Source organism: Marmota marmota, unplaced genomic scaffold (genome assembly GCF_001458135.2).
Source record: "Marmota marmota marmota unplaced genomic scaffold, marMar, whole genome shotgun sequence".
In the NCBI taxonomy this organism is placed as follows: Eukaryota; Metazoa; Chordata; class Mammalia; order Rodentia; family Sciuridae; genus Marmota; species Marmota marmota.
The window spans coordinates 13,262,513-13,280,546 of record NW_026000185.1 but is presented as its reverse complement, the minus strand read 5'-3'; the positions used below and the strand labels follow the sequence as shown (position 1 = coordinate 13,280,546).

General features: G+C 46.6%; 1 protein-coding gene and 1 long non-coding RNA gene across 7 annotated transcripts in view; both read right to left on the bottom strand.

Moving 5' to 3' along the window:
• Window positions 1-710: 710 nt before the first annotated feature.
• The window catches only part of Tmc5 (transmembrane channel like 5), a 63,519-nt gene continuing 46,195 nt past the window's right edge, over window positions 711-18,034 (bottom strand). For all 6 annotated transcript variants that reach the window (XM_048789581.1, XM_048789580.1, XM_048789579.1 and 3 more), the window contains 10 exons: window positions 16,897-16,975; window positions 15,311-15,408; window positions 14,634-14,729; window positions 12,050-12,125; window positions 11,748-11,881; window positions 10,009-10,182; window positions 7,714-7,792; window positions 3,537-3,641; window positions 1,968-2,013; window positions 711-1,257 (listed from right to left, as the gene is read on the bottom strand). In XM_048789581.1, coding sequence (XP_048645538.1) covers window positions 1,211-1,257; window positions 1,968-2,013; window positions 3,537-3,641; window positions 7,714-7,792; window positions 10,009-10,182; window positions 11,748-11,881; window positions 12,050-12,125; window positions 14,634-14,729; window positions 15,311-15,408; window positions 16,897-16,975 — 934 coding nt within the window. In that variant the 3' untranslated portion in view covers window positions 711-1,210. The remainder of the gene's footprint in view (window positions 1,258-1,967; window positions 2,014-3,536; window positions 3,642-7,713; window positions 7,793-10,008; window positions 10,183-11,747; window positions 11,882-12,049; window positions 12,126-14,633; window positions 14,730-15,310; window positions 15,409-16,896; window positions 16,976-18,034) is intronic.
• LOC125612332 lies at window positions 8,093-9,997 on the bottom strand. Its single transcript, XR_007342668.1, has 2 exons — window positions 9,548-9,997; window positions 8,093-9,067 (listed from the first exon to the last, which is right to left on the bottom strand). It is a non-coding gene; the product is annotated as an uncharacterized LOC125612332 (long non-coding RNA).

Genomic DNA, 18,034 nt, shown 5'->3' with positions numbered 1-18,034 from the left:
CCCATGTATTGAAGGCTTGGTCTGTAGTTCATGGTGCTATTGGTCCTCCCCCCACCCACCAGAGGGGAGTGGGTACCAGGGATTGAACTCACAAGCACTCCACCACTGAGCCCCATCCCCAGGCCTATTTTGTATTTAGAGACAGGATCTCCCTGAGTTGCCTAACGCCTCACCTTGCTGGGTCTGGCTTTGAACTCATGATCCTCCTGCCTCACCCTCCCAAGCCACTGGGATTATAGGCATGAGCTACAGCACCTGGCCCACGGTACTATTGAAAAGTGGAGGTGAGGCCTATGAACCCTTCAGTTTTATTTTTAATTTTTTTAAACATTCTTCTAGTTGATAGATCTTTATTCATTTATACACAGTATGTGCCTCACATATACCAGGCAAGTGCACTAATGCTGAGCCCCAGCCCCAGCCCTGAACCCCTCAGTTTTAAGAACAATCAAAGAGGTTCTCCTTGTCAATCATTTGGCAAATCTACAAAAAAAAAAAAAAAACCCACCATACACACACACATTCATTTCATATGCACCCTACACCACCACTAATTTCATGATGGGTGCAGCCTAAGATTCTGATGATCATGTGTAAAACCTTAGGGGGCAACTTTTCTCCCCTACCTTCCCTACCCTGGTCTAACCCCAAAGCTCTTGTACCTGATATGAAATAAAGTTTCAGAGATAAGACTTTATTGCACCTTTGGGTCACATGGGGGATGTTTTAATTCTAAATCACCAACAAATGCAAGTTTCACAATTCAGACGCTTTGTATCCCTGATTGAGTATCACGTTTTATTCAATCTGGACCACTTTTCTTAGCACCAGTTTGTAAACCTTTGCCAGGTCCTGGGAACTGTGGGAAGAGAGATTCCTAAGGACCAGTCGTTCAAACAAACAAACAAAAATTCTTGGAGACAAAATGGACTATTCCCAGATTATCTCTAACCATGGTTTTGTGGGGTAATTTCAATATCACAACAGTCTTTACTGGGAAATCCTCGAGTAGGCCACCTTGAAAAATCAGCAGTTGGGTTTCAAAAGGAGCAGAGGCGGCCCAATTTGACTTTGGCATTTACACTGAGGGTCAGTTCCAGTTCCTGCTTAAGGTGTGGCTTCCTCTTCCTAGAGGCCCAGGTATCATGGAAGAAGTGTTCCCCCTTTTATTTTCTTTCTTCATTTGATGGGTGTCTCTTTAGGATGATCGTCACACCTTTCGATTATCTTCTTGAAATGATCGCCTGAATCGCAGGTCTGGGTTGGACACAGGAGAGAGTGGTCAGTGCAAACCCACACTGCCCTGTCTCTGTAAGGGAGTGACCAGATGGATCTCAAAGGTCCCACGGCTTCTCAGGCCTCCTTGATCTCCCCCCTTTTACTTTCTGGAATCCTCCCTTGAATTCCCGCCATGCTGTCTCAGTAAACGCTATCCACAAAAGACAAAAGGGTCGGTTTGTCCCCACCCCCAGCATTTGTTCCCCTTCTGACATCACCCCTCCCTCTCTCAGTGCCTGTCATCTCTATGGCTGTACCCACAGCTGCAGCATGTCACTCAGATCTGACCAAGGAAACCGCCACATCTTCAAAGCCACAGCGATCGGCTCATGGATGGGCGCACTGCCCCAGCAGATTCAATGAAATGCCAGGAGAATTCTAGGTCCCCTGCTCTTTCCCACTAGACTGAACCCAAGGAGATACGAGGGGTTGATAAAAAAGGTTTTGCAATTATCAGGAGGAGACTATTTGCAAAACAAACTAACATGGAAAAGAACCCCAGAGAGGAACCAGGTTCTGGTGACGTGGCAAACTCCGTCTTAGGACAGACAGAAAACAATTATTCTTGGATTTTTGCTTCAGCCCATTTGCATCCCATGATCCACGGAGCAATGCTGACCCTCTGCCTTGGGCTGTGTCGTGAACTGGGACAAGTTAGTGTCTTACTCTCTGACAGTTCCATTGCTTACCAGGAGCAGCAGCAGCCTGTTCCCCCCAATGCAAAGGCACTTGTTGCTGAAAAGAAAGGAAAAAAGGCCACCATGTCATTGGGAAAGAATGCAGGTCCTGGGTCTTGTGGCACAGTTGGTGTGTTTTGTGAACTTCTCATTACTTTAAAACGAAGGACTGGTGATTAAGACCAAGCCTCAGCCACAGAAGTATTGCGTTTTAGGGACAATGATTTCATTCATTCATTCCACAGATATTTACTGAGTGTTTACAATGGGCCGGGTCGTATTAGGACCTAAGGTGACGAGGGTACAAACATGACAGGTGGCCGAGAGGATTCGAGTTGAGCCTCTAGATCCCTTCCCCAAATAATGCTGGCAGTATTAACATGCAACCGATAATAAATTACAGTGTCAAGATCACACCTTCCGGGCTGGGGATGTGGCTCAAGGGGTAGTGCGCTCGCTTAGCATGCGTGAGGCACTGGGTTCGATTCTCAGCACCACATAAAAATAAAATAAAGATATTGTGACCACCTAAAACTAAAAAAATAAATATTAAAAAAAAAGGTCACACTTTCCATTTGAATTGAGGTGGATTTCCTATTTATCTGTATTTTCCAGGGCACCAAGGAAGCAGGCAGAGGCTTTGGAATTGGAGCAGGGCTTTCTGCCCTCTTTATACCCTCTTGGCAGGACTAAAGTCAGCAGAATCTTTTTAAGAGGGTGATACAGCAATATCTCTTAGCATTATTACATGCATGACCTGTGGCAGCAATTCTCGCCTAAGATAATTCTAACAAAAAGTGCTTCATTACACACTATTTTAAGTATTAAAAAAAAAAAAAAAACACCTGGGAATAAATGAAATGGCTAAATAGGTACAGAATAAAATAATATTCAAGATACAGTGTTAGGTGTATATCGTGGTAGAGTTATGATACTATTTATATAATATGGCCCCACTTTTGTAATAAAGTGTCAGTAGATAGAGGCGTGATTGCCTGTGCCCAGGGAAAGAAGATCTGGAAGAATATATGCTGAAGCATTAATGGTGGGATGAGATGTCAGGGTACTTTTCATCTCAGCAGGATATACCTCTGCATCAGCGGGTTTTAGAGAACAAATGTGAGCTCTGTGAGGACAGGGGCTTTGTTTTGTTCCCAATAATCCAGCATCTAGAACAAGCCAACCATGGAATATGTTAAATCATCAACTGATTTTTTTTTTTGTACTAGAGATTGAACCCAGAGATGCTTTACCACGGAGCCCCATCCCCAGCCCTTTTTATTTGTTATTTTGAGATAGGGTCTTCCTGAGTTGCTCAGGGCCTCACTAAGTTGCTGAGGCTGGCTTTGAACTTGTGATCCTCCTGACTCAGCCTCCTGAGTTGCTGGGATCACAGGAGTGTGCCAGTGTACCTGATATCAATTGATTTTTTTTTTTAATTGAAAAACCACAGAAATGCTTAAACATAGAAAGTGAAGAGCCCTTATGTGACCCCAACAGCTTGGTCTCTAGTTCCCAGATGCACTTTTCACAAAGGGCTAGTCTGCATCCCTGAGCTCCCGGGGCAGCCTCTGGCCTCACCTCCACCTCCCTCCTTTCCAGGATCAGTGCGCTGGGGTTCGCTCTCTTCTCCATATCCTGTAGCTTGATCAACTTCTCTATCAGGAACATCTTATCTTTGCCCTCCTGCCAAGAAGGAAAAGAAAAACAAAAATCAAACCATGGGTGAATGAATGATGGTGTAGTATTAAGGAGAAATTGGTTAAAAGAAGGTACCAGAAGTGGGATGGAGACTGTTTTCATATTTTCTTTTGATGAAAAGAGAAGAAGCATTTCACAGCAAGGCCAGTGACCCCCTACCCGGACCCCCAGAGCCCTCCTGCATTGTAAGAGGCTCCTCCAAAGCAATTCCCCTACCAGGCTTGGGCAAGACCCTCCTCTAGCCTAGAACTAGAAGTAACTGAAGGTTTCAGTATTGACACAGTCAGGATCCCCTGGATTAAGATACTACCTCTCAGGGGAAAAAGACAGCCAAGTGAGCTCTGAGTCTTATGTGGGTTTCTCAGCCAGGCCAGAAAATCAGGAGTTAGAAGATCAAGTAGACTTCAAGACTAGGAGAGTGAGGTAACCCACCAGGAGATGGGAAGCTGGGAAAGTGAGCTCAGCCTTCTGAGACTCTGTGGTCAGCAGAAATGCCGGCTACCATCAAACAAGGTGGGGCTACCCTATTCTGAAAATGGCAATATTAGAAACTTTCCCAGAAGATAAGGGGAATTGGGATTGGGGCAAACGCAGGTGTAGAATAGTCCCTGAAGTCACCTGTACCTTATTCACATGGTAAAAAGCACACCCCTAGGTGGAGCTAGGAGAGTCATGAGACAGGTGTTCCATGAAGAAGGGCACAGGTGAACTGAAGTCCCACCTCTGCGTATGTGATGACATCAAGAGACTGAGTCTTTCCCACCCCACAGTTGCCATGGAACTGTACACCTTTGATCTTTGCTTGAGCCGGCCGGACTCTCTCGGATTATGCTGTGTCTTAATTCTGGCCCTAAATAAAGCCTTGCCTGTGCCTAAATTCTGTCTGGGTCCATGGTTGGTGTCTATGACTCTGGATCCAAGAACCTGCATTTGTAACGGTGTCCCCCTTCTTGGCACACTCCTGCCCCAGAGCCTATTCTACAACCTGGTACTGCCTGGCCGTGTCCTGTCTTCCTGCTGAGATGCCAGACCTCAGGGCTCTGTCCCAAAGGCTGTCCAGTGGGTTTCCTTGGTCCACTTGATCTCTGTGTTGATGGAGATGAACAATTCAAAATTGGACAGAGGAACTAAAGAAGGGAACACGTCTTCTCCTTGGAGAGAGTAATCACTTCCTTGAAAATCCCTACAGCAGGAAATATGTAGAATATTCCACCTGTGTATTATTTGCTTCAAAGCTATTTTCTACATCTCTTATTCCTCTTCTATTAATTAATTCAGATTCTTCTGTAAGGAAAAAAATGTCCTTGGGAATTTTTAACAAGTCCTCCAGGTGTCTTGGATGCAGCCAACGTGTTTAGAAATCTCTGGCCTGTAGCAGCTGTCTCCACTCTCTAGGATGAATTAGAGTTACCTAAGAGTGTGCAAAAATGCAAACTCCTAGGCTTTCCCTGATCAATTTTTATTCAGAGAGGTAAACAATATTGTGTTTAAGAACACAAACTTTGGAGTTTTCTGTTCCTCCATGTAGTAACCCTACAATTAAGGATGAATCAATGCAATCTGTAGGCCTTGGTTTCCCTAATTTAAAATGGGGAGTTTAAAGAAACACATGTGCCCTAGTTAGGATTCAATTATATATATATATTTTGTTCATCACTTAAAACAATGCCAGGCATCATGTAAGTGCTCAGTAAATGTTACGTGTTGCCTGAATTGGTATCATTAGGGAAGTATCGGGAATTTGTATTTCTAACATTTTATGCCAGTGGTCATTCTTTGAGAAGGATTGTTGCAAAGTCTATTCCCAAGCCTTTGACTGGGTTCTTCTGGAGATGATGTCCCTGCCTTTGGGGTCCATCCTCTGGGTGAGACTCCCAAGCAGGAAGGTCTGTAGTGATGCTCATGCTGCCTTCAAATGACGTCATCCAAACCTCTCCCCGGTTTACCTGGCACTGCCCTCACAAACCCAAGGCTTTAGAATCAAATCCTTCCTATGTTGAGATCTGCATAAGACTTGCCCAAAACATTCAGAGGTCTGCATCAGAGGAGCATTGGTAAAGCTTCTGGGGGTGAGGAAAAAGAGCATTACTAACCCACGCCCTTCCTTTACCTTCTGAAAGAATAAACTCAAATTATCTGAAACCCCACAGATAAGTAGATAAGACACTGGGAGTCCTATTTCTTTCCCAAATGTCTAGATACAAGATCTCATATCACAGCCATGTTAGTACTTAGAAGGATAGAAAATCAGCCCAGGATCAATAAGCACCCCCATGCCTAGACAATGGTCTCTAACTACCATTTCACAAAGACTCTTTGAAGGAACAGCTGCTTCCTCTTCTGTAACAGGAAATGAACCAAGATGAACCTAGAACATCTGTTTCTTTTGGAGAGTAAGGATCCTATCAAATACTTCTGGTGTCATGTCAAAAGAACCCAGAAGTTAATTCAATTCTTTAGGTTTTTTTCTAGCAAATGAGACTCTTTGAGCATAAAAATGACTGCTATTTTGGGGTTGTGGCTCAGCAGTAGAGCGCTTGCCTAGCACGTGCGAGGCCCTGGGTTCGATCCTCAGCACCGCATAAAAATAAATAAGTAAAATAAAGGTATTGTGCCTAACTACAATTGAAAAATAAATATTAAAAAGAAAAATGAGCCCTAAGTTTTAAAAAATGACTGTGATTTAAAGATATCAACATATACTTAAACTTTACATTCATAATGATAATTTTAAAATCCCCATAGGCTGTATTTGGAAGTTGTTAGGTGTAATGGATTGAATAGTGTGTCCCCCTTTTAAAAAGATATGTTCAAGTTCAAATGCCAGGATCTGTGAATATGACCTTAGGTGGGAATAAGGTCTTTGTAGATGCAATTAAATTAAGGATTGTGGGATGAGATCAGCCTGAATTAGAATAGACCCTAAACCCAATGAGAAGTCCTTAGAAAAGAAGAGAAGAAGAAATCGAGAAAAAGTCCTTGTAAAGATGGAGACAGAGATTGGCATTATGAAACCCCAAGCCAAGGAACACCAAGGGTGACCAGCAGTGACCAAAAGTAAGACAGAGGCATGGATCAGATTCTCCTTCACAGCCTCAGAAGGAACCAGGAACCCTGTCAACTTTTTAATTTTGAACTTCTGACTTGATGATAAATTTCTGAGATAATAAATCTCTGTTGTTTCAAATTGGTGGTATTTGTTACAGCAGCTCTAACCAACTAATACCCAAGGATGTGGACTCAACATTATGAAAATGTAAATAAAGGAAACAAATCATGCATTTACGCTGACTTTCCTCTAGGTGCTGCATTTCAAGGTAATTATCGCTCTTAACATCACAGAAATTAGACAGTCAGACATTGTCTATCTGAAGGGGATGTCACAGAGGGGCACAGCACCACCCATGAAGTACAGAGGGTCCCCAAGAAGATGTTGACTTGTGATTTTCCAACTTTACTACAGTGTGAAAATCATGCACATTCAGTAGAATCTGTACTTCAGAGTTGGAGTTTTGCTCTTTCCCAGGCTAGTGAGATTTGGTTTGATACTCTCTTGTGATGCTGGGCAGTGGCATCCAGCAGTGGCTCCCAATCAGTCACCGGCTCACAAAGGAAACAGCAGATACGCTACGGTGAACAGCGTTGCTCGTCTATGATGCAAAAAGAGCCTAGAAGGAACCGTGGGGAAGCTTGACATTGGGTATCAGATGATCACAGTCAATTCTTGGTAAGTTTTCTTTTAGGTGCAATGAGGATATATTGTGGGTATGTTTTTAAAGTCTTTATCTCAAAGAGATGCATATAAAATTTTAAACAGATTAAAAAAAATAATGGAAGGCCTAAGATTTGCTTTAAAATAATGCAGAGATTTGCAGGGAAGATGTAGTGTAGATACAATGAGAGTTTCGAAGGGTTGACTAATGGTTGCTGGGGCTGGATGGTGGGCTTATGGGGGTTCATTGTACTATTTTCTGTCTCTGTTTTGGAGTATGTTTGGAAATGTCTACTATAAAGGGTTTTAAAGGAGAAGGATAACACAGGACCCAGTGAGACTTACATTAATGATCTGTTCATGGAGAAGCCTGATCATAATCTTCCTTCCCTCTGTGATCTGCCAGTAAAGATAGGTGATGATTCTGGAAGAGAAGAAGGGACAGGGTGACAGTTGCAGGCTCCAAATGCCAACTGGGTACAAGGGGACTGGAATATTTGCTTGCAAATGGGTTTTGACTCCACTATGTTCCTGAAAGTTCCAATCACCGTGAGTTTCAGGCTAAATGCAATAGAGTAATGGTTCTTCACCGGGCTGCACATGAGATCACCTGGGAGGTGCAGATAAGACCCACACTTTGACCGGTCTTCAGACCCACGAGTTGCATGTCTCTGGGCGTGCGGTCAGACATATGCATGGTTCCAAGATGCATCTCGAGTTTGTGAATTTGGACAATGCTGTTCAAACTTCAGGTAATACACATTTCTTGGGATTGGGTTCAAATGCATATTCTCATTTAGTAGCTCTGGGGCAGAGATCAGATTCTGCATTTCTAACCAGCTCCCAGATGTCTGTCTGTCTGTCTGTCTGTCTACCTATCTAATCTTTTGTCCCTGGCACACCAACACTAAATTCCTTGGCGTCTCCAGAGTGTCCTTTGAATGTGAATGAAATGTCTGGTTGTCGATGGCCCCCAGATGGTTTCAGGATGGAGGGCAGCCACCGGAAAGACCAAGGTATGATGAAAGGGTTGGACCTTTTAGCGCCTGTCCCTCGTGACCGTGGGCAGGACAGAATGGCTGGAAATCAAGTTAAACACCAAAGATTTCATCATCAAGCATGCCTGCCTAGGAGTGGACGTGGAGTCACCACGCCACCCCCTCCGTCACACCTTGTCCTTGACATCTCTTCCACTTGGCTCTACTTGAGTTACATTCTCTATCATAAACTGGTAATCGCATTTTCCAGAGATCGGTGAGTCATCTTAGCAAATTATCAAATCTGAGGAGGGGGTTGTGGGGAACCCTCAAATTGATAGCCGGTCGGTCAGAAGTGGGTCTTGGGAGCAGCGTCTGAAGTGGTGGTGGACTCATAGGACTGAACCCTTTTGGAGTGTGACACGAATGTCAGAACTAAAGTGAACTGTAGGACACCCAGCTGGTGTCCGGGGAGTTAAAGAATTGGTTGGTGTGAAAGGGCAAGCCCCCCACCACCACCCCCCACACACATTTGGTGTCAGAAGTGTGACTGCAAAGAACACAAACCCAGTCAGTTAGAAGGGGACAGGAGCAAAGCCATCAGAACTCAGTGTTCTAAGGAAGCCAGTGGCAACGTGGTGCCGGGGAGGGAAGGCGTAAGTGGGAACAGGGAGACCTGGTTCTAGCCTCTCCTGCCACTAACAGGCCCTGGGGCCCGGAACCTGTCTCGGCAGGTCACCCCATCTCTGTAAATCTCATCGCCTCCCTCTCTGAAGTGGAGGGATCACCCCACACTGTCTATACCACCTGGCTCCGGGACTCCGTGCCTTTGAGTTCTGACTCTCTGTACAAGAAGGTGCCATCCTCGGCTGGGGCTGGGGCTCAGTGGTAGAGCTCTTGCCTGGCGTGTGGGAGGCCCTGGCTTCGACTCTCAGCACCACATATAAATAATAAAAATAAAGATCCATTGACAACTAAAAAAATATTAAAAGATAAAAAGAAGAAAAAGAAGAAGTTGCCATCTCAAATGACACCAGGGTCAAGCTTCTCATCAGCAACTGCCATAATCAACCAACCAACTACTCTGTGCAGGAAAATAGGCACAGGGGTAACAAACCTACTTTTTTTTACTAGAAGCCAGAAATGGACCTTTTTAAAAAATAAATAAATAAATATCCTAATGTAGCAAATAATGCCCAAACCAATTTTTTTTCATATCACAATCCCAGAAGGAATCATACCTATAATTTTCCTAAGATCTCATATCCTTCTTTTCATTTTATTCTCTTATCATCTCTCGAAAGGGGCAAAGTGGATATTGCTCTCTTTATATACCTTGGGGACCAAAAAACTCAGAGAAGATATTCAAAAAACTCTTTTTAAAAAAAAACTACCAGGGCTGGAGACATAGCTCAGCTGGTCACGCGCTTGCCTTGCATGCACAAGGCCCTGGGTTCTCATCCTCAGCACCACAAACAAATAAACCAATAAAAAATAAAACAGAAAACCACATATTCAGAGGTAGAGTCGGGACCATCCCAAACACAAAGCTACGCCGTAGGTCTCTGCTTTGCAACCAAAGCACCCGGAGGGCTGGGCTCATCTTGTGCCAACGACAGCAGCTCTTGGCCTTCCCCCTGGTTCCCGGAGGCACCCCACTTACAACACGATGAGTGTGAGGATGAAAAAGAAGTGCACGCTGCCGATGAGGTTGTGATAGATCCACACCACCCACTGGTAGCCAGGCCGCCCGCTCAGGGTGTCGATCCAGCGGTAGACAGAGTAAATGAAGGAAGGCAGACCTCGAAATGGGCCGCAGTCGGCTGAAGGTTTCAGTCTGGAAAAACCCGGGTGGAAAAACATCTCTGGCACCAGACTCAGAGGTGGGCATTCTAGAACCAGGATTTTTGTTTGCTTTGCTGGTTTTGATACTGGGAATTGAACCCAGAGGCGCTCAACCACTGAGCCACATCCCCAGCCCCCTTTTTTTCTTTATTTTTTTTTTATTTTGAGACAGGGTCTCGCTGAGCTGCTAAGGGCCTCACTAAGGTGCTGAGGCCGGCTTTGAACTCGTAATCCTCCTGCCTCAGCCTCTCGGGCCACTGGGGTTATAGATGAGCACTGCTGTGCCCTGCTAGCAAGGGTCCTTTTTAGGCTCTGCGACTGGAAACAGCAGGTCTTGCCTTCTCTACCCACACTCCTCCCCTTCCAGAAGAAGCCCTCTGGCTCACAGCCCCTCTGGAATGACTGGTTCTAGGACCAGAGGTACCACCTGACCCAACAGAGGTCAATTCAAAGAACAGGCAGTGACCTCTGTGGTACCTTGGATTAAAGAAGTAAATGTGGGCAGAGAGTCACTTTCTTGGAAAATTGATTTAGGAAACCCCAAGAGGGAAGCCTGCTAGCTCTGGGGGCTGAAGCTGTCCGTCATGGGCAGTCAGTTATGCACCAGCAGAAACCAGAGGGCAATAAGGAGGAGAGGAAGAGACCAGTGGCTCTCATAGGAGGACAAGGGACATTGCAACATGCCCTGAAGCTGCTTGAGTCCCAGGTGGCTCCAATTTCACCTGCATCCCCCAGGTCAACCCCCCACCCCTTTCCTTCATTCTTTCTACCGAGGTTTATTTGACTTCTCCTAGGTACTGGGCTGGTCAGCCCGGGGATTCTATATTAAACAAGACAGGCCTCGTCTTTCCCTCTTGGACTGACATTCGAGTGGGAACATTGGACAAATCCATGAGTAAGTAATTAGACAAAGGCATTTCTGACTTTGAATGGAGGGATGATGGAAAGAAATTCAGGCCTGAGATAGAGGGGTGGGGAGAAGGGTGGACCGAGGAGGATGGGAAGGTCCATCAGGTACACACGGATGATGGGGAGGGTCGGGTGGAGGAGACAGGCTTGGAGCTGAGAGTCAGAGAGTGGAAAGAAGGAACCCAGGCAAAGGGAGCACCGTGCCTGTGTGGGGAGGGGCCTCCTGGGTCCTGGGATGGTACAAGAGCTACGGGGTTGCTGCACCCATCAATCCAGAGCCCACACTGCAACCGTCTCCTTTATCAGACTCCTGTTCCCCTGCCCCAATCACTCCACGGCCAGGTACCAGACAACTTAGGGCAGCCCTGGGCCCCGGAGCCAATCCTAATCCTACCTACCCTGGCTTGCCCGTTCCCTACCATGGAAACCACAGTATAGGTGCTTACCCCCCCACATCCCTGCTGCTTCTCTGTGTGTCCCCCCATGACATGGAGCGTCCCCTCCTCCTGGGAATGGGGAATAACCAATGTTATTGGTTATTGCCCTGTTATCAGTTATTGCCGCTGACTCTTGATCCCTCGGCCTCACCGTGTCTGGATAATAATAAAACCTGCCCTGGGAAGCAAACCCCAGGCCACCGTCCCCTACCTCCAGATGGTGATGGCCAGCGTGCACAGCACCCCAGTGAAGGACGGGAAGAAGAGCAGGAAGATGAAGACGGTTATCATCTGGGAGGCCCTCCAGGCTTTGCTCGGGGGCTGGAAGTTCACTATCAGGCTGATCTGCGGAGAGAGGTGCCGTCCCCTCCCATCTGCACCAGAGGAGCAGCCGAGGGACCCCACCTGGGGAGGACCTCATCCCTTGTCGCGCCCCCCACCCCCAGATCCAGTCACCTCCCTGTCCCAGGAGACCCAGCGAAGCCTGAGGGCTGTGACCTCAGGCTGACTCACGTTTTTGACATAAAACATGGTGAAGAGGGTGATCATCTGGATGAAGGGGAGCAGAGGACAGAAGAACATTCCAATCCTGAAAAGGCAAGAGTCAGAGCCCAAGGGCGGGGCCAGAAGTCAGGACCCAGGTGGTGGCGCAGAGAAAAGGGGTCAATCACATCCCCATTAAAAAAATCCTCGTGGTGAAGTCCTAACCTCTAGGACCTCGAAACGTGCCTGTCTTTGGAGACAGGGTCTGTAAAGAGGGAGCTAAGTTGAAATGAGGTCACTGGGGTGGGCCCAGTCACCAACAGGGCTGGTGTCCTTCACAGAAGAGATTAAACACAAGCATAGAGGGGGACCACCACACTGGGAGGTGGTGACCTGTGACAGGCAGGTCCTTCTCTCCTGGCCTCGGAAGGAACCAGCCCTGCCCACACCACCTTGATCTTGGGCTTCCTGCCTCCAGAGTCGTGAGAGAACAAATCTCCATGGCTAGAGCCACAGGGCTCTGGGACCCCACCATGACAGCCCTGTGGATGGACAGAGGGGACTGCAGCATGGCCGTGAACCAGGGTCCCCAGCTGCTCCTTTTCCAGCTCTGGGAAGGTTCTGCCAAGTGACTCCACACTACCACCAAAGCCCCCGCTGGCCTTCGGCAGCCCCAACCTGGTGTGTCCTAAATGAGGGAATCAACCCGGTTTTGGAGCAGGATCGAGGTCCTGCAGGGACAAGGCTTGGGGGTACAGGTGACGAGGCTTGGGGGTACACCTCTTTCCAGCTCTCCCTCAGTGCTCCTGGTGCCCAGGAAGAAAATCAGTTTGGTGCTAGAATGTCTTTTAACTTCTACCCATCGCTAACCCCCATGTTTCCAGAACAGGATGAGGCCTTAAACTGGGAGCCTCGGCACACAGCAGGGTCTGGCTCCAAGGTAAAGACTTTCAGGGTGGGATTGTTCTTATTTTTTCCAGTTACTTTGTGATTTCTGTCAACTAGCACTGGCGGACTCCTTTAAAAATGTATTTGAGTTTAAAAAAAAAAAAAGGCAAACAATTCCAAAAAAAGTACTAGGTAGATAATACATCAGATGATGTGGCAATGTGCCCCCAAAAGAAGCCAGATTAGATTGGCAAGGCGAGAGTGTAAAAGGGTGAAGCTTGGAAGACACGTTCCTCACCTTATCTCCCTTCAGCCATAACATGCATTCCCTTTTCTGTTATTATATCATCTTCTTTTAAAATTCATCATTAGGCTGGGTGCAATTGTGCGTGCTTATAATCCCAGTGACTCAGGAGACTGGGTCAGGAGGATCACAAGTGGGAGGCCAGCCTCCACCACTTAGTGAGACACTGTCCCAAAATAAAACAATAAAAGGGGCTGGGGATGTAACTCAGTGGTAGAGCACTTGCTTAGCCTGTGTGAGGCCCTGGCTTCCATCCCCAGTTGTGCAGTAAAAGAAACCAGTTATATTATGATATCCCTGTGTCATTATTTGTTAAAAAACAAAAAAACTCAGGAGTGCCTGTATCTCAGGATCCAGCAATTTCACATCTTGGCCTATATGCAAAAGAAGTGGGGAAAGGATCTCAAGGAGATAACTACACACTTGTGTTCAGAATGACACTATTCACAATTGCCAATCGGTGGCAACCACGGGTGGTGGACCGATGAATGGATAAATAAAATGTGGCCTTCTGCACACAATGAGCTGTTGTTCAGCTTTGGCAGGGAAATCCAACCCGTGGACACACCTAGAGCTCAGGGTGCTGTGAAATAAGCCAGGCACAAAAAAGACCAATATTATTTGACTCCACTTTTTTTTTTTTTTTTTTTTTTTTTGATGGTGTAACATAGATTCACAGAACCAGAAAGTAGATCAGGGGTTGCCAGGGGCTAGGAGGCGCAGGAAAGGAGTGGCGGATACTGGGTACAGAGTTGTTCCAGTTTTGCCAGATGAGAAGGTTCTGAAGATGGGTCACACAACCATGTGATCATACTTGCTATGAATTTTTACAATTTTTTTTAAAGAGTGCTCATAAAGATAACAGTGTCGCAGGGTGAGGTGGTGCACGCCTGTAATCCCGGAGCCTCGGGAGGCTCAGGCAGGAGGATTGCGAGTTCAAAGGCAGCCTCTGGAGAGGCCTTAAGCAACTCAGTGAGACCCTGTCTGTAAATAAGATCCAAAATAGAGCTGGGGACGGGGCTCAGTGGTCGAGTGCCCCTGAGTTCTATCCCTGGCACCCAAATAAATAAATAACAGTGGTCATCGTATCCCCACTTATAAAACCTTTCTGAGTGAGGCGCTCACTAAGCCCTGAGCATGTGCATTTTCTCATTTAATCCTCTCTGAAGCCCTGTGAGGCAGGTACTGTTATCTCTACCTTTTACCTTGCACGAAGGAAACCTGCATATTGAAATAATGGGTTTGTAAGCTTCCAAATTGCCAGCGGGTGCCCTAACAGGCCTCCTAAACACCAAAGTCCTGGATAAATTAAATCTAAATTAAATTCATTGACATGAACGAATTATCTGGGGGGAGGGACAATTTGGGACCCCCCCCCATGAAACGCCAAGTCCTCCCTCAGTCAGGGTCAAGCCGACTTACCACACCAGAGTTTGTGCATAGATCAGCTCTAGAACATTCCTGGCAATGTCAAATTCCTGTAAGCCAAGGCTTGTGATGAACCGCTTCCCAATGATCCTGTGAAAGTGTCCTGAGGTCAGTCCCCAAACCCCCACTCCCGCCTGACAAGGTTCCCCAGGGGCCAGGACCATCAGATGCAGAGACCCTCCCCAGGTTAGGATGAAGTCCTTAGTTCCAAGTATCAGCACGTGTTTGAAAAAATAATTGAGGGGCAAGTGGAATTAATACAGTGCAGTCAAGTGGGGTACTACTACAACGATTTTTAAATAATTCTAGAGAATTTTGTTACCTGAATTGTTAACATATCCTACCTATTATCTTTTTAATATCATTTTGGCTTATTAAACCTTTTGTATGAACCAGATAAACTCAGCACTCCCCAATTCAAATAACTCTTCTAAACTAAAAGTGGTTTTTGTTGTTTTGTTGTTGTTGTTCTGGGGATAGAACCCAGGGCCTTGCACAAGCTAAATACTCTACCGCTGAGCTACAGTCCCCGCCAAACAACCACAAAAATTTAGTTAGTGTTTACTGCTGTTAAATGAATGCTAGCTATTTCCCAAATCCATAAGGAGGACCCAGGCTTCAGGCACGGAGTCAGGTACAGGCACAGGTATTCATGACCAGCAAATACTCACCTCCTCAGAAACTCCCCCAGGAAGGAATCCGCTAAAGAGAACACGAAGTCCATCAGGAGGAGCCGGTAGATTTCCTGGCCAATCAGGGTCTCCCAACACTGTAAGACACAGAGGGGTCGGGGTGGGGGCGGGCACATGGCCCCAGCTCAGCCCCTCTGCTCCATTCCTGCTCCATGTGCTCCGTGGGACACAGCTGGACCGAGTCCTTGTGTACCCAGAAGGGCAGACCCACTGTCTGCGATCAGCACAGCCAGGTTCGTTTCCAGGGGTGTCCATTCTCTCTCTCTGGGTCCCTCCCTCACCATTAAGTCCTGCTTTCCACATAAACCAAACTCCTCCTTCTCAGGATCTCTCCTTTTAAAATCTTTCATCTCCCCCCAATCCCCTCCAGGTCCCATTTCTCAGTCAGGGATAATCGTTTCTTCAGGAGGTGGGAGACATCGACGGCTAAGAGTGCTCCCCTTCCTTGGGCTTGGTGACCTACAGAACATCAGTGAACACCTGCTTAAGAAAGTGACTTGTGATTGACTGAATTGTTGCTGCAGCTCTGGAAACAGGAAACTTGAGTTAGTGTGTGAAACTAGTCAACTATGTGGGAGTCAGCGGTAGGAGCTGAAAGACCAGGAGCTTTTAGGTTTGGCTGAAGTGGGAGAGGGAAGTTCTGGGTTCACAGCTCAAGGATGGGCAGATGGATGAATGCATGGGCACGTGGATAGATGGATGGATGGATGGATGGATGGGTGGATGGATGGATGGACGGACACATAGATGAATGAATGAATGGATACGCAGGTAGATAGATGGATTGATGATGGATGGATGGATAGATGGACATATGGATGAATGGATAGATGGATGGATGGATGGAAGGAAGGCTGGATGGACACATAGATGAATGGATGGATGGATTTGGGTGGATAAATGATACATGAATGGATGGATGGATGGACACATGATGGATGGATGGATGGATACATGGATAGAAGGATGATGGCTGGACACATGGATGAATGGATGGATGGATGGATGGACACATGGATGGATGGATGGATGGACACATGGGTGAATGGATAGATGGATAGATGGATGCATGCATGGATGAATGGATGAATGGATTTGGGTGGATAAATGATAGATGAACGGATGGATGGACACATGGATGAATGAATGGATGGATACAGGGGTAGATGGATGGATAGATGATGGATGGATTTGGGTGGATAAATGATAGATGAATGGGTGGATAGATGGATGGATGGATGGATGGATGGATGGATGGATGGATGAACTGTGGGTGGATCAATGGTGAATAGAAGTATAATGTGGTATCCTTCTAACCAGCCTAACTTGGAGGGCTGATTTTGAACTTCTTTGATGGTTAGGGTGAGAAGATGAGGGCACCATGTTCATGTGAGTTGGTTTGCATCTGGACACAGCAATGTTATGTGGAAGCCCAGGGACAAAGAATGACAGAGAGCTGAAGAAATTAATGTCAACTAGGATCATGATGCTCTGGAGAGACTTATGTCCTCCCTTGAGATCAAAGACCAAGAAAGCCAACTGAAGGGAGAACATGGAAATCTCACCTCTTCACCGGACAGGGCCACGATGTTGAGCCAGTAGTAACAAAGAATTCCAATGATGGATATTTTTAGAAAGATGTTTCTAAATAACAGAAGAGAAAACAACTATCATTTCCCTCCATGGCAGACTCCTGTGCTGTTTGCCAACACTTCCTTTGGGGCACCTGGTAGTATGGACATCCCTGCCCTCCTGTGCATGGGTGAGATCATGTGGCTAGTTCCCGGGAGTATATTGTGAGCCGAACCATTATGTGTCACTTCTGGGCTACAGCAATAGCTGCCTTTGAGATCCCCGGAAGCCACGTCTCCCCTTTGGAATGGCAATCAGCGATGTTCAAGATGGCGGCCCTCTCAGCAGGTGGCCCTCAGTGATTGACAGGAGCAGAACCAGCCGCCCTGCCACACGCAGAGCACATGTAGCCTGGGCAAGAATAAGCCTTTATGTTCCAAGCTACTGAAATCTGGGGTTGTGTTGTTCTTGTCACTGGGGCATAAACGAATGTATTCTGATTGATACACTCTCATTTGTCACATCTCCAAACTATCCGATTTCACCTCTGGCAATAGTAAGTCCACCCATGGCTCACTGGGTGCTAACTAAAGGTCCTGTGACAGGCACCACCCCCTCCATGTTTACAATTCCATCATCAGGTAAAATTATATTTTATGCCCATCTCACTTAATATGCAAGATTATGAGGTGACGGTGAACCCTATATGTCCCCCTCTATACCCACTTAATGGGGCATCAGGGAAAATCTCTGAGAGGGTGACATTTGAGCAGAAGTCCAAACAGAGTCAGGAAGCAGACCACGCAGCTATGTGTGGGTAGAGTGTTCTGGACAGAGAGGACATCCCGTGCAAAGGCCCAGGGGTGGGCACAGAGTTTGGCGTGTTTGTGAATACCCAGGAGTCCGGCGGGGAGGAGATGGTGATCAAGAAGGAGAGAGGTAGGAAATGAAGCTGAAGAGCTGGTCAGGAGCCAGACCTCAGAGGCCACAGTAAGGAACGTGCTCTGGAAGTGATCCATAAAGAAACTTGAACTGCTTTGTGCAGACCTATTGCCATAACCAGGAGCGATTCAGGGAACCAGCCAGGAAGAAGGTGTCAGGGCAAGATTTGGACAGTACAAGCCTTTGTTT